The sequence below is a fragment of the Aquarana catesbeiana genome, linkage group LG07 (genome assembly GCF_042186555.1).
Source record: "Aquarana catesbeiana isolate 2022-GZ linkage group LG07, ASM4218655v1, whole genome shotgun sequence".
Lineage (NCBI taxonomy): Eukaryota > Metazoa > Chordata > Amphibia > Anura > Ranidae > Aquarana > Aquarana catesbeiana.
The window spans coordinates 269,576,197-269,588,998 of NC_133330.1; the positions used below are offsets into that span (position 1 = coordinate 269,576,197).

General features: G+C 41.8%; 1 protein-coding gene across 3 annotated transcripts in view; it reads right to left on the minus strand.

Annotated features, from left to right (window-relative positions):
* Positions 1-12,073: 12,073 nt before the first annotated feature.
* ACBD6 (acyl-CoA binding domain containing 6) overlaps positions 12,074-12,802 on the minus strand; it is a 146,594-nt gene continuing 145,865 nt past the window's right edge. For 2 of the 3 annotated variants that reach the window (XM_073593333.1, XM_073593334.1), the window contains exon 8: positions 12,074-12,435. In XM_073593333.1, coding sequence (XP_073449434.1) covers positions 12,245-12,435 — 191 coding nt within the window. In that variant the 3' untranslated portion in view covers positions 12,074-12,244. The remainder of the gene's footprint in view (positions 12,436-12,802) is intronic. The other variant, XM_073593335.1, reaches the window with a different exon arrangement.

Consider the following 12,802-nt stretch of genomic DNA (forward strand, 5'->3'; position numbering starts at 1 on the left):
GTGATTCAAAATAGCCAGCGCATAGCATGACAACCAGGTAACCAGCTAACAGCTAATATTTTTCTGTAATACCAGTGATACTACTTAAAGTGATATTAAAGGTTATTATTTTTTTATTAACAATCATGTTATACTACCCTGCTTTGTGTAATGGTTTTGCACAGAGCAGCCCCGACCCTCCTCTTCTCGGGCCCCCTGCTGGCGCTCTTGGCTCCCCCTCTTCTCTGAGTGGCCCCATAGCAAACCACTTGCTATGGGGACACTTGTGTGCCCTTGCTCCCGAGCCCCACTCAGGGTGTCCACAAGACACTAGAGTTGCCACATCATCCCTTTAATCCAGGACACATATGAATTCCACAGTTTCTGAGGCTGATTTAATGCAGATAAGGCACCAAGTGAGTTTAATTACCACCTTAATCAGCCACAGAACCTGTGTAATTAATGTGTGTCCTTGACTAAACAGATGATGTGGAAACCCTACAAGACACACACAATGGGGCTTGGCCCCGCCCCACTGGCTGTGATTGGCAGCAGTGGGAGCCACTGTTTCCGCTGCTGACTGTGAGCCAATGAGGACGCAGAGACCAGGGAAAGCAGCCACTCTCATGCACATCACTGGATCGCGATCAGACTCAGGTAAGTATTAGGGGGGCTGCATACTAAAAGTTTTTTTTACTTTCATCCATAGAATGCATGTAGTTAAAAAACCTTTAACCTTTAGGACCACTTTATTTAAAGTCTTTCCTGACGTTCTGCATTCTCCAGGACACATGACACATCAGCTGCACCAAAGAGACCTGCTGTTTACAAATGATGGTATGTTTTTACACCTCACCCTGCCTTCCTAATGGCTCAGTAAGTTCCTGAATTAGGCCAACATTTTCAGTTTAGGTCTGTTTTAAAAGTAAACTCTGGTAAAAACTGAAAATTAAACACCCATATGCATGCAAGGAGCTCAGTCTACCTAATCACTTCTTGAGTTTTTCATCTAGTTATTGCTGTAGTACACCAGTACAGGCTAGCGAATTTTGTTGGTGATCTTGTGATGCAGGAAAGTTATAAGCAAACACACTCTTGGCAGTCTCACTTTTTATCACTACAGACTACTGAATAAGATTCAGACTTCCAGTGGAAATGTGATTGTGATTGGTTATCCCAGTGACCCTGTGAGGTGCTTCTAGCAGTATGGCTGCAGTTTACACAAAAGTCAAACTAAGGAAAATTGAAAGAATTTTATGATTTAACCACAGTTCTAGTGATTGCTAAATAGCATCAGTAGCTCATTTATATGTTTTATTTGTTGCTGGATTTGCTCTTGAAGGTATTAGCCAACTTTAAATTATGATGATTAAGTTGAGCAACCATATAGTATCTCACAAAAGTGAGTACACCCCTCACATTTTTGTAAATATTTTATTATATCTTTTCCTGTGACAACACTGAAGAAATGACACTTGTCTACAATGTAAAGTAGTGAGTGTACAGCTTGTATAACAGTGTAAATTTGCTGTCCCCTCAAAATAACTCAACACACAGCCATTAATGTCTAAACCACTGGCAACAAAAGTGAGTACACCCCTAGGTGAAAATGTCCAAATTGGGCCCAAAGTGTCAATATTTTGTGTGGCCACCATTATTTTTCAGCACTGCTGTAACCCTCTTGGGCATGGAGTTCCCCAGAGCTTCACAGGGTGCCACTGGAGTCCTCTTCCACTCCTCCATGACGACATCACAGAGCTGGTGGATGTTAGAGACCTTGCGCTCCTCCACCTTCCGTTTGAGGATGCCCCACAGATGCTCAATAGGGTTTAGGTCTGGAGACATGCGTGGCCAGTCCATCATCTTTACCCTCAGCTTCTTTAGCAAGGCAGTGGTTGCCTTGAAGGTGTGTTTGGGGTCGTTATGTTGGAAAACTGCCCTGCAGCCCAGTCTCTGAAGGGAGGGGATCATGCTCTGCTTCAGTATGTCACAGTACATGTTGGCATTCATGGTTCCCTCAATGAACTGTAGCCCCCCAGTGCCAGCAGCACTCATGCAGCCCCAGACCATGACATTCCCACCACCATGCTTGACTGTAGGCAAGACACACTTGTCTTTGCACTCCTCACCTGGTTGCCGCCACACACGCTGGACACCATCTGAAACAAATAAGTTTATCTTGGTATCATCAGACCACAGGACATGGTTTCAGTAATCCATGTCCTTAGTCTGCTCATCTTCAGCAAACTGTTTGCAGGCTTTCTTGTGTATCATCTTAAGAAGAGGCTTCCTTCTGGGACGACAGCGATGCAGACCAATTTGATGCAGTGTGCGGCGCATGGTCTGAAAACTGACAGGCTGACCCCCCACCCCTTCAACCTCTGCAGCAATACATCTATTTCCCAAAGACTACCTCTGATATGACGCTGAGCACGTGCACTTAATTTCTTTGGTCGACCATAGGAAGCCTGTTCTGAGTGGAACCTGTCCTGTTCAACTGCTGTATGGTCTTGGCCACCGTGCTGCAGCTCAGTTTCAGGGTCTTGGCAATTTTCTTATAGCCTAGGCCATCTTTATGTAGAGCAACAATTCTTTTTTTCAGGTCCTCAGAGAGTTCTTTGCCATAAGGTGCCATGTTGAACTTCCAGTGACCAGTATGAGAGAGTGAGAGCGATAACACCAAATTTAACACACCTGCTCCCAATTCACACCTGAGACATTGCAACACTAACGAGCCACATGACACCGGGGAGGGAAAATGGCTAATTGGGCCCAATTTGGACATTTTCACTTAGGGGTGTACTCACTTTTGTTACCACCAGTTTAGACATTAATGGCTGTGTGTTGAGTTATTTTGAGGGGACAGCAAATTTACACTGTTATACAAGCTGTACACTCACTTCTTTACATTGTAGCAAAGTGTCATTTCTTCAGTGTTGTCACATGAAAAGATAGAATAAAATATTTACAAAAATGTGAGGGGTGTACTCACTTTTGTGAGATACTGTATATACATCTATTAGCACCGTTTAATCTTAGCAGAAACTATTGCGGATTATTCACGGGGGGATTGATGTGGCCTGCTTCAGAGCTACTGCACCCTCAAAATAGGACTGGTTTTGGACGTGCATGCACAGTACAAAACTCACATAATGAATTGAATTAAATATACACTCATCAGCCACTTTATTAGGTGCACCTTGCTAGTACCAGGTTGGACCACCTTTTGCCTTAATTCGTCGTGTCATAGGTTCAACAAGGTGTTGGAAACATTCCTCAGAGATTTTGGTGACATGATAGCAACATGCAGTTGCTACAGATTTGTCGGCTGCACGTCCATGATGTCAATCGCTCATTCCACCACATCCCAAAGGTGCTCTATTGGATTGAGATCTGGTGACTGTGGAGGCCATTGAAGTACAGTGACCTCATTGCCATGTTCAAGAAACCAGTGATGAGATGATTTGAGTTTTGTGACATGGTGCATTATCCTACTGCAAGGAGCCATCAGAAGATGGGTACACTGTAGTGACTACAAGGGATGGACATGGTCAGCAACAAAACTCAAAGTAGGCTGTGGTGCTTATATGATGCTCAATTGGTACTAAGAGGCCCAAAGTGTGCCCCACACAATCAGCAGCCTGAACCGTTGATACAAGGCAGGATTGATCCATGCTTTCATGTTGTTTACACCAATTTCTGATCCTACTATCTGAACTTTGCAGCTAAAATTGAGATTTATCAGACCAGGCAATGTTTTTCCAATCTCCCACTGTCCAGTTTTATTTTTGTCCAATTTTGGTCAGCGTGTGCGAATTGTAGTCTCAGTTTCCTGTTCTTTACTGACAGGAATGGCACCTGATGTGGTCTTCTGTTGCTCAGCCCATCTCCTTCAAGGTTCGATGTGTTGTGCGTTCAGAGATGGTATTCTGCATACCTTGGTTGTAACGAGTGGTTATTTGAGTTACTGTTGCCTTTCTATCACCTCAAACCAGTCTGCCCATTCTCCTCTGACCTCAACAGGGCTTTTTCCTCCATACAACTTTCGCTCACTGGATATTTTCTATTTTTCAGACCATTCTCTGTAAACCCTAGAGATGGTTGTGTGTGAAAATCCCAGTAGCAGTTTTTGAAATACTCAGGCCAGCCCGTCTGGCACCAACAACCATGCCACGTTCAAAGACGCATAAATCCAGGGCTTTTTTTCAGCGGGAACGTGGGGGAATGCAGGTGCTGGGGTATGCTTAAGGGTCTATTCATGCTGGCTGCTGGGGGATCTATTGCTTCTGGTGGGGGGTCTTTTTTTGCTTGGGGTCAATTGTTAATGGGAGAGACCTACTGTTAAGAGAGGGGTCTATTGTTGCTGGCTGCTGGGAGATCTATTGTTGCTGGGGTGGATCCACAGTAGCTGGGGGGGTCTACTGTTCTTGGGAGATCTATTGTTGCTGAGGGGGTCTATTGTTGCTGGGAGGGATCTATTTTTGCTAGCTGGGTCTATAGTTACTGGGAGGGATCTATTTTTGCTAGCTGGGTCTGTTGTTGCTGGGAGAGATCTATTTTTGCTAGCTGGGTCTGTTGTTGCTGGGAGAGATCTATTTTTGCTAGCTGGGTCTATAGTTGCTGGGAGGGATCTATTTTTGCTTGGGGGGGTCTATTGTTGCTGTAGGGGCTCTATCTTATTGCTTTTTGCTTGCAAATTTCATAGAGTCATATCAAGTACCAAATAATATTTGTTTTTGTATTGTCTTAAAGAGACGGTGCTTGGAGGTGTATAGGGGGTGGAACCGAGGGACGGTGCTTGGAGGTGGGTATGGGGTGGAACCGAGGGACGGTGCTTGGAGGTGGGTAGGGGGTGGAGACAAGGGATGACTTGACGGGGTGGAGACAAGGGATGACTTGACAGGGTGGAGTACCTGCACCTATTCTATGAGAAAAAAAGCCCTGCATAAATCCCCTTTCTTCCCCATTCTGATGCTCGGTTTGAACTTCAGCAAGTCGTCTTTACTATGTCTAGATTCCTAAATGCATTGAGTTGCTGTCATGTGATTGGTTCATTAGCAATTGAACCGGTGTAATAAAGTGGCCAGTGAGTGTATATTCATAATCAACCATTAAGATTTCACATATAGGCTTTTTGGAGTTATAGATTTTAACATGAGAATGATACAGTGCATTACATCTACCTCTACAGACGCTTTGCTAAATTTAACACAAAATGTGTCTTTTTGTCCACTAAATAACTATGAACAGCGGGGCACTAGGCAGTTTCATGTCAGGAGCCTCATAAGCCTCTGGAGAGATTCAACACTTCCCCTCCTCCCTCCCATATCACTGCAGATGCCGGTCCCGGCCTCTCTTTGGGTTTTATTTATATCATCTTTTTTAATCATTTTAACATTTAATGCTCCTCAATTAAAGTGTTTTTAGAGTGGATCCAGCTTAAATTGTGCATTAAGCACTTTGGTTAGCGGTAGTTAAGGGAAAGGAGAGGGATTACAGCTGAGCATGTGTGCGTGTCAGTGTATAGATGTTTGCAGAGAGCTCCACTGTAAAGCAGATTATGCTGCAGCATTTGCAATGGTGAGGGCAGCTCACAAGCTGCATGCATATGGCTCAAGAGGAAGATTAACCCCTTCAGGGCAGGTAGCAGGGATGCACAGCACAGAAACAAACAAAAGATTTTTATTTTTTTTCTGCATGTCTGGGATTTTTTGGACTACCCGTGTTTTATGCAACAGAGGAAATTACTCAATGCAAAGTGCCAAAGTCAAATTTAAAAGCACTGCACCAAGGTGAATTAAAAGCCATTCTTGAAAGGGCACCACTTGTGGGAAGGTTTGCTGGCAGTGAAGTTGCAGTCTAAGCAATGCTTTAGAAATTGTTTAATATTAGGCTTATGCATCAAGTGAGCAGATGCTTTATGTTAAAATGCACAAGGAGCCTTCGCTAAGAATTGGGAAAATGGGATGTGAAAAAAAATAATCCCCGAACTGGCCTTGCTGCAAGAAAACCGCCCCTATTTAGCTCTGGGTTGAACAAAGACTTTTGGGTATCCTATATCAGTGGTTCTCAACTCCTGTCCTCAGGGCCCACTTAGGCTCGATTCTCACCTATGCATGTTGCTTTTGAGCGTTTTTGGAGGTTTTTTTTTCATGCTTGCCGCGTTTTTGAGCCGCGTTTTTGCCGCGATTTTGCCGCGATTTGCGTTTTTTTTTTTTTTTTTCATTTTTTTTACAGTCTTACAAAAAAATTACAAAAAAAAAAAAAAATAAAAAAAAAAAAAAAAAAAAAAACGGCAAAAACGCACCAAAAACGCATCAAAAACGCTGCAAAAAAGGTGCACTTGCGTTTTTGATGCTTGTCCATTGAAAACCATTACATGCAAAACGCTGCATTTTGCATGAGAAAAAGTCCCCGACCCTTTCCAAAAACGCGGAGATACAAAAAAGCATTGATGTGAACATGTTCCATAGGAACCCATGTTAAAAAATTCCCGTGCATTTCTGCAAAATGCAAAATGCATCAAAAAACGCGCTAGTGTGAATGGGGCCTAACAGGCCAGGTTTGCAAGATAACTGAAAAACATCACAGGTGATATCATTCGCTGCTCAGTGATTGCAGTATTCTAGTCTGCATCTCCCCAAGGTAATACAGAAAACCTGGCCTGTTAGTGGGCCCTGAGGACAGGGTTGATGACCACTGTCCTATATGGTTGAAATGTATAGGTGGATAAAGTGCCAGTTTGCTTTTAATGGAGGTTAGTAGCCAATTCATTTCACTAGGTTTCCACCAATTCCCCCACCAGGGCCGAGTGTACCAAAAAAACAAAAACAAAAAAAAAAAACAGTATAAGTTATTAGATTTTGAGATCCACTTTTTGCACTAAAACATGAACTCAGAGGTCCTTACGATCCAGCTCCATTACCCAATCCAACCGGGTATAATATGCTGGGCAGACAGAAAAAGGCACAAATGTGTTTCTCTATGTCCTCTGAAGGGTTTTTTCATTTTGACTTCAACTACATGTGCATAAGAACCTGCATGCTTCATGTAGAAAAAAAATTAAGAACATGCAGATGTCTTTTTAACCACTTCAGCCCCGGAAGATTTGGCTGCTGAATGACCAGGCCATTTTTTGCAATTTGGCACTGTGTCGCTTTAACTAACAATTGCGCGGTCGTGCGACGCTGCACCCAAACAAAATTGACATTCTTTTTTTCCAACAAATAGAGCTTTCTTTTGGTGGTATTCGATCATCTCTGCGGTCTTTATTTCTTACGCTATAAACAAAAAATAAGCAACAATTTTGAAAAAAAAAAAAGACGATATTTTGTACTTTTTGCTATAATAAATATCCCCATTTTTTTTTTTTTAAAAAAGCAAATTTTTTCTCAGTTTAGGCCGATATGTATTCTTCTACATATTTTTGGTAAAAAAAAAAAAAAATCACAATAAGCATATATTGATTGGTTTGTGCAAAAGTTATAGCATCTACAAAATAGGGGATAAATTTATAGCATTTTTATTATTATTTTTTTTTTTTTAATAATAATGGCGGCGATCTGCAATTTTTATCGGGACTGCGACATTATGGCGGACACTTTTGACACATTTTTGGGACCATTGTCATTTATACAGCCATCAGTGCTTTAAAAATGCACTGATTACTGTAAAAATGTCACTGGCAGGGAAGGTTTTAACACTAGGGGGCGATCAAGGGGTTCATTGTGTTCCCTGTGTGTGTAGGAACTCACGATCTGTCTCTCCTCACAGAACAGGAATTTGTGCGTTTACACACAAGCAACCCTGCCTCTTGTGCCTACGATCGCTCGTGGTCGGCGGTCACGAGCATCGGCACCCTACAAGTGCAGCAGGCACGTGCCTGCTATCCCGCTTAAAGGAGCTGACCTATAGCTACGATGGCTCACGGGATCGTGCCGACCTGACGCAGTATAATGATGGAGGCTGGTCGACAAGCGGTTATATGTACGCAATTGTGTGTACATGAGACCTTGTAAATACGGCGTTATTGTATACAGTACTTTACAGGCCACCAATTTGGCATATTGCCTATGATCTATAAAGGCCTGATTCACACCTATGCAGGTTGCAGTTTGCATATTGCAGGTGCATTTTTCAATACATGCTTTTGATCCATTGAAGTCTATGGAACCAAAAAAAAGTCCCTGGCTCTTTCCATAAAATGCACAGATGTAAACTACAGCCATAGTAAACCATGTTAAATGGACTGTAGTGTGTTTCTGCAAAACTGAAAGTACCCTAAAAAAGAAAAAAAAAAAAAAAAATGCATAGGTGTGAGCACCATCTGACTTTTTCTGTCAAAAATTCAGACGGACTTAGATGACTTCTATTTTTCCCTGCAAAGCTGCAGGAAGCCATGCAACGCTGTACAGAAATTACATTTCTGTCGTCCACCCCCCCCCCCCCCCCACAAATAGAATTTTCTTTTGGTGGTATTTGATCACCATTGTGTTTTTTGTTTTTTTTTGTGCTATAAACAAAAAAAAGTCAAAAAAGTCAAAAAAAATTTAGGCCAATATGTATTGTACATACTTTTGATAAAAAAAAAAAATAAAAAATCACAATAAGTGTATATTGATAGGTTTGCACAAAAGCATAACATTTTTTTTTTAATACTAGTAATGGCGGCGATCAGAGACTTCTAGCAGAACTGCGATATTGCGGCGGAGAATCTGACAATGACACTTTGTGGGAACCAGTGACACTAATACAGCAATCAGTGCTAAAAAAATATACACTGCCACCGTACTAATGACACTGGCTGGGATAGAGTTAAACATCTAGGGTGATCAAAGGGTTAAACGTGTGCCTAATCAGAGCTCTGTCTTGTTTACATAGATATCTGTTCTGTCTTTCTCTTTGCTGATCAATGGGTGAGACTAATCACAGCACAAACCCCTTATCCAGAGCACTGTCACAGATGATGTACAGTGCACAGTTGGCAACTGGTTAGAGATATTAAAGGTTTGTTTTTATTAAAATAACAAACCTAGAATTACCTGCTCTGTGCAATGGTTTTGTACAGACCAGCCCTGCTCCTCCTCTTCTCCCTCGCTAGTACTCCTGGCTCCTCCCCCTGCCCAGTGCCCCAAAGCAGGGCTCGGCCCCCTCCATGTCACTGGCTTTGATTGACAGCAACAGGAGCTAACGGCTCCCACTGCTGTATCTGAACCAATGAGGAGGGAGACAGCTGAGAGAGGCTGGATGGAGATCGGGCTCAGGTATGTATGGGAGAGGCAACACTGCATGCAGAAGGTTTTTTTACCTTACTGCATAGAATGTGTTTCTATTGTATTTGCATACACTAATATTCAAATAAATTATTTTTCCCTGAAAATACATGTTTGATAAACAGATGCATAAATATCATGCAACTGCCATCATTTAGTATTGTCTATATAGCCTTGGCTTTCAGAAAATATATAATATGGGGTTTAACTCTTGATGCCACCGACATATGCCATACATATCCCAGCTGCTTCAACAGCCAGGAATGTTTGTAAATATGACAAGCCAACTGTCGGCTGTCCAGCCACTCGATTGCTTACACACAACAAGTCACCCCCTATTCCTTATTTTTCCATCACTAATGTCGCGTACACACGACCAGTTTTTCCGTGAGAATAAACTAACGTTTTTATTTCTAGGTCCGTCAGAATTTTTGACAGAGAAAGTCTGATGAAGCCCACACACGATCGGAATATCCGATGGAATGATTCCATCAGACCATTTCTGCCGGAAAGTCCGGTCATGTGTACGCGGCATTAGGGGACTTTTTGTCTTCTATATTATGAACAATAAAGTTTAGTGAAAAAAAAGTGTAAGTGTAAGGCCCCTTTCACATGGGGCGGATCCGCTCAGCGGGAGTACGCTCCGTCGATCTCCGATAGAGCTGGAGGATGACCGGTCCGTCTTTGCTCACTGAGCGGGAGGGACCTGTCAGTCCCGCTGATCTCTATGGGGAGATCGGATAGCATGTCAGTTTTCATCAGATCTCATCCGATACGTCTGACATCCGTTTCATCAGATCGCCATACGTCTGTCTTGAGCGGATCGGATGGCAGACGGGTGTCAGAGACACATCTCCGCTGACATCCGGATGGCCCGCTCTGATCCGCCTTGAAAAATGGACAGGCAGATCCATGCGGGCTTATCGCGCGAAAGGGGCCTTAAGAGAAAAAAAATATTCAAGTTACACCCATACAACACTTCAACCCCTGCCTGCAAAAACATTTTTGAGCTCCCTCCACCCCCATATACAAGTGTAAAACACACATCAGGGACAGCTATGCACAAAAAATGATTGTGCTACACATTACTTATTGCTGAACAGGCTGGAGTCAGAGCAATAATTCTAGGACAATTATTCATGGTTAACTCTAAACTGATGACCTGTAGGGGCGTTTATAAAGTGTTGCCTATGAAAAATTCAGGGTACTAAAGTTTTTCGCTAAACAGAATTTTATAGCTTGATATGTGTTGGGTAGCTATTTACTCAACACAACCTCATCAATCAAATGTTACCATAAATTGCATAATATATTGCATTTGTGTGACTTAAAAAATTGGAACTACCACCAGTTTATTCTCTTGGATGTCTGCTTTCTGAAAACAAAACAGTTTTTGGGTATTTTAGTAATCTTCAGTCCTAAATTTGTTTTTTTTGTTGTCTGTGTGACGGTAAAAAAATGCTAATTTTAACGTGTGCGCAAAATTTTTAAAATTGCCCTGGTAGAAAAGTGGTTAAAGTGGCATTAAGCCCAAAACCAAAAATGTATTATATTTCAGCTTACCAATCATTAGATGTAGTGGCTGCATTTGTTTCCTTTTTCCCCTCTGTTTTCACCTGGTGATTTGGCCAGTAACACACCTCCTGTATTAAAGTGCCCTCGCTGAATGAGCACAGGGGGCACCTTTGGACAGCAGTATTGTCAGTCGCAGGGGAGTGTTAGAGGTACTAGCAGATTTAGATACACAAACAAATTGAAGCCAAACTCCAGCTAATACTTTATAAGCAGTTACAGCAGTGTGTTTTATTTGGGGATAAAGGTTTTACATAAATAAATGAGAGCTGATCATTGTAAGCATCCTCCTAGCGGAAAATGGTTTGTCTCATCTCTAACATACATTCTGCTGGAGAATTTGTGCTTTTAAACTACTGACTTACTGACTGGATTCCCAGGTGAAAATAGAAGCAAGCGAGCCTAAAAAAGAAAACGAATGCAGCCATCACATCCAAGAACTGGTAAGATGCATTATAACAAAGGTTTGCTTTTTGACATAATACGACTTTAAGGTCCATGGGAGAGAGCAGTCAACCTCCCTGGACATGGCCACAAGAAAGAAGAAAAAAAAAAATTTGAACAGATTGAATAGAAGGATACTGCAAATTCTAGACAAAGGGCTAAGGAAAACTTCAAAAGAGATCCAATCGGAACTTCAAGGTCAATGTACACCATTGCCTAATCGCACCATCCATTGCTTTTTGAGTGACAATGGGCTCCAAGTAAGACATCCCAGAAAAACCTAACTGCTGAAATGAATAAAAGTCAGACTGGAATTTGCTAAATTGTACATTGTCAAGCCACAATGCTGCTGGGAGAATGTCCTCTGGACATATGAGACAAAACTGGAGCTTCCTGGCAAGTTATGTCAGCTCTATGTTCACAGAAGAAAAAAATTGAAGCCTATTGAACATCTACGAAAAGATCTGAAACATGCAAACCTGAGACAGCTGGAGCAGCTTCCTCAAGAAGAGTGGGCCAACATACTTGGCAGGTGCAGAAGTATCATCGAGGGCTACAGTTGTTTGCAATGATTACCTCTAAAGATATTAGAAAGGTTAGTAGATAATAAACCTGCTTGGGTACACATTTACATTACACGGAAGCTGTGTAGAATAATTTACTAAGGGTTTACATTATATCAATTGCATCACTTTTTGGATATTATTATATGCAGGTTTTCAATTTGCAAATATTTGAAAGGGTGTAAATCTTTGTAAATCTTCCCACTAACAAGTTTGTGTAGTTCCAAAGGAATAAAACACATATCGTTTTGAAGACACTTCCTTTAATATTCATAATTTGATCCTGAATGTATAAAAGTAATACACACAAAATATGAATGGAGACCATTGACAGGTCAGACACATAAGGTTCATACTGAGCAATAAAAACATCACACTAGAAACTACGGCAGAGTATAGACTTGCATGTCAGCTTTATTTTGGAATTTCAAGAAGGCTTGGGGGCTTGTCATGTTCCCCAAATGTGGCATGTTGCTTTAGCATATCTGAAATTGGCTTGCTGTCTGTTGCCTCGTGTGGCTGAAATCCATCATTGTCCACAAGAGAGGGGTCAGCACCATGGTCCAGGAGAAGGTCCACTATTTCAGAAAACTCACAAGCAGCGGCTGCAAGACACAGAACAGTTGACATCATCACAAAGAGCAATATGATTTAAAGAAAACCAGCACAACACGGAATGTACCAGTTTATCAGCTATTAGAGTCCCCATTATGGCATCTGTTCAGAGTCCCAACAATACACATCAATTTAAGGGAAGCCATCATTGTGAACTCTCATCCAAAATACAGTGCATTCATAAAGTATTCAGGCCCCCTTCATTTTTCTATTTTGTTATGTTGCAGCCTGATAATACAAGTTGTTTAAATTCATTTTTTTCCTCATTTATCTACACTCCGTACCCCATAATGACAAAATGAAAAACAGAATTTCAGAAAGGTTTGCAAATGTATAAAAAAGGAAAAGCTGAAATAT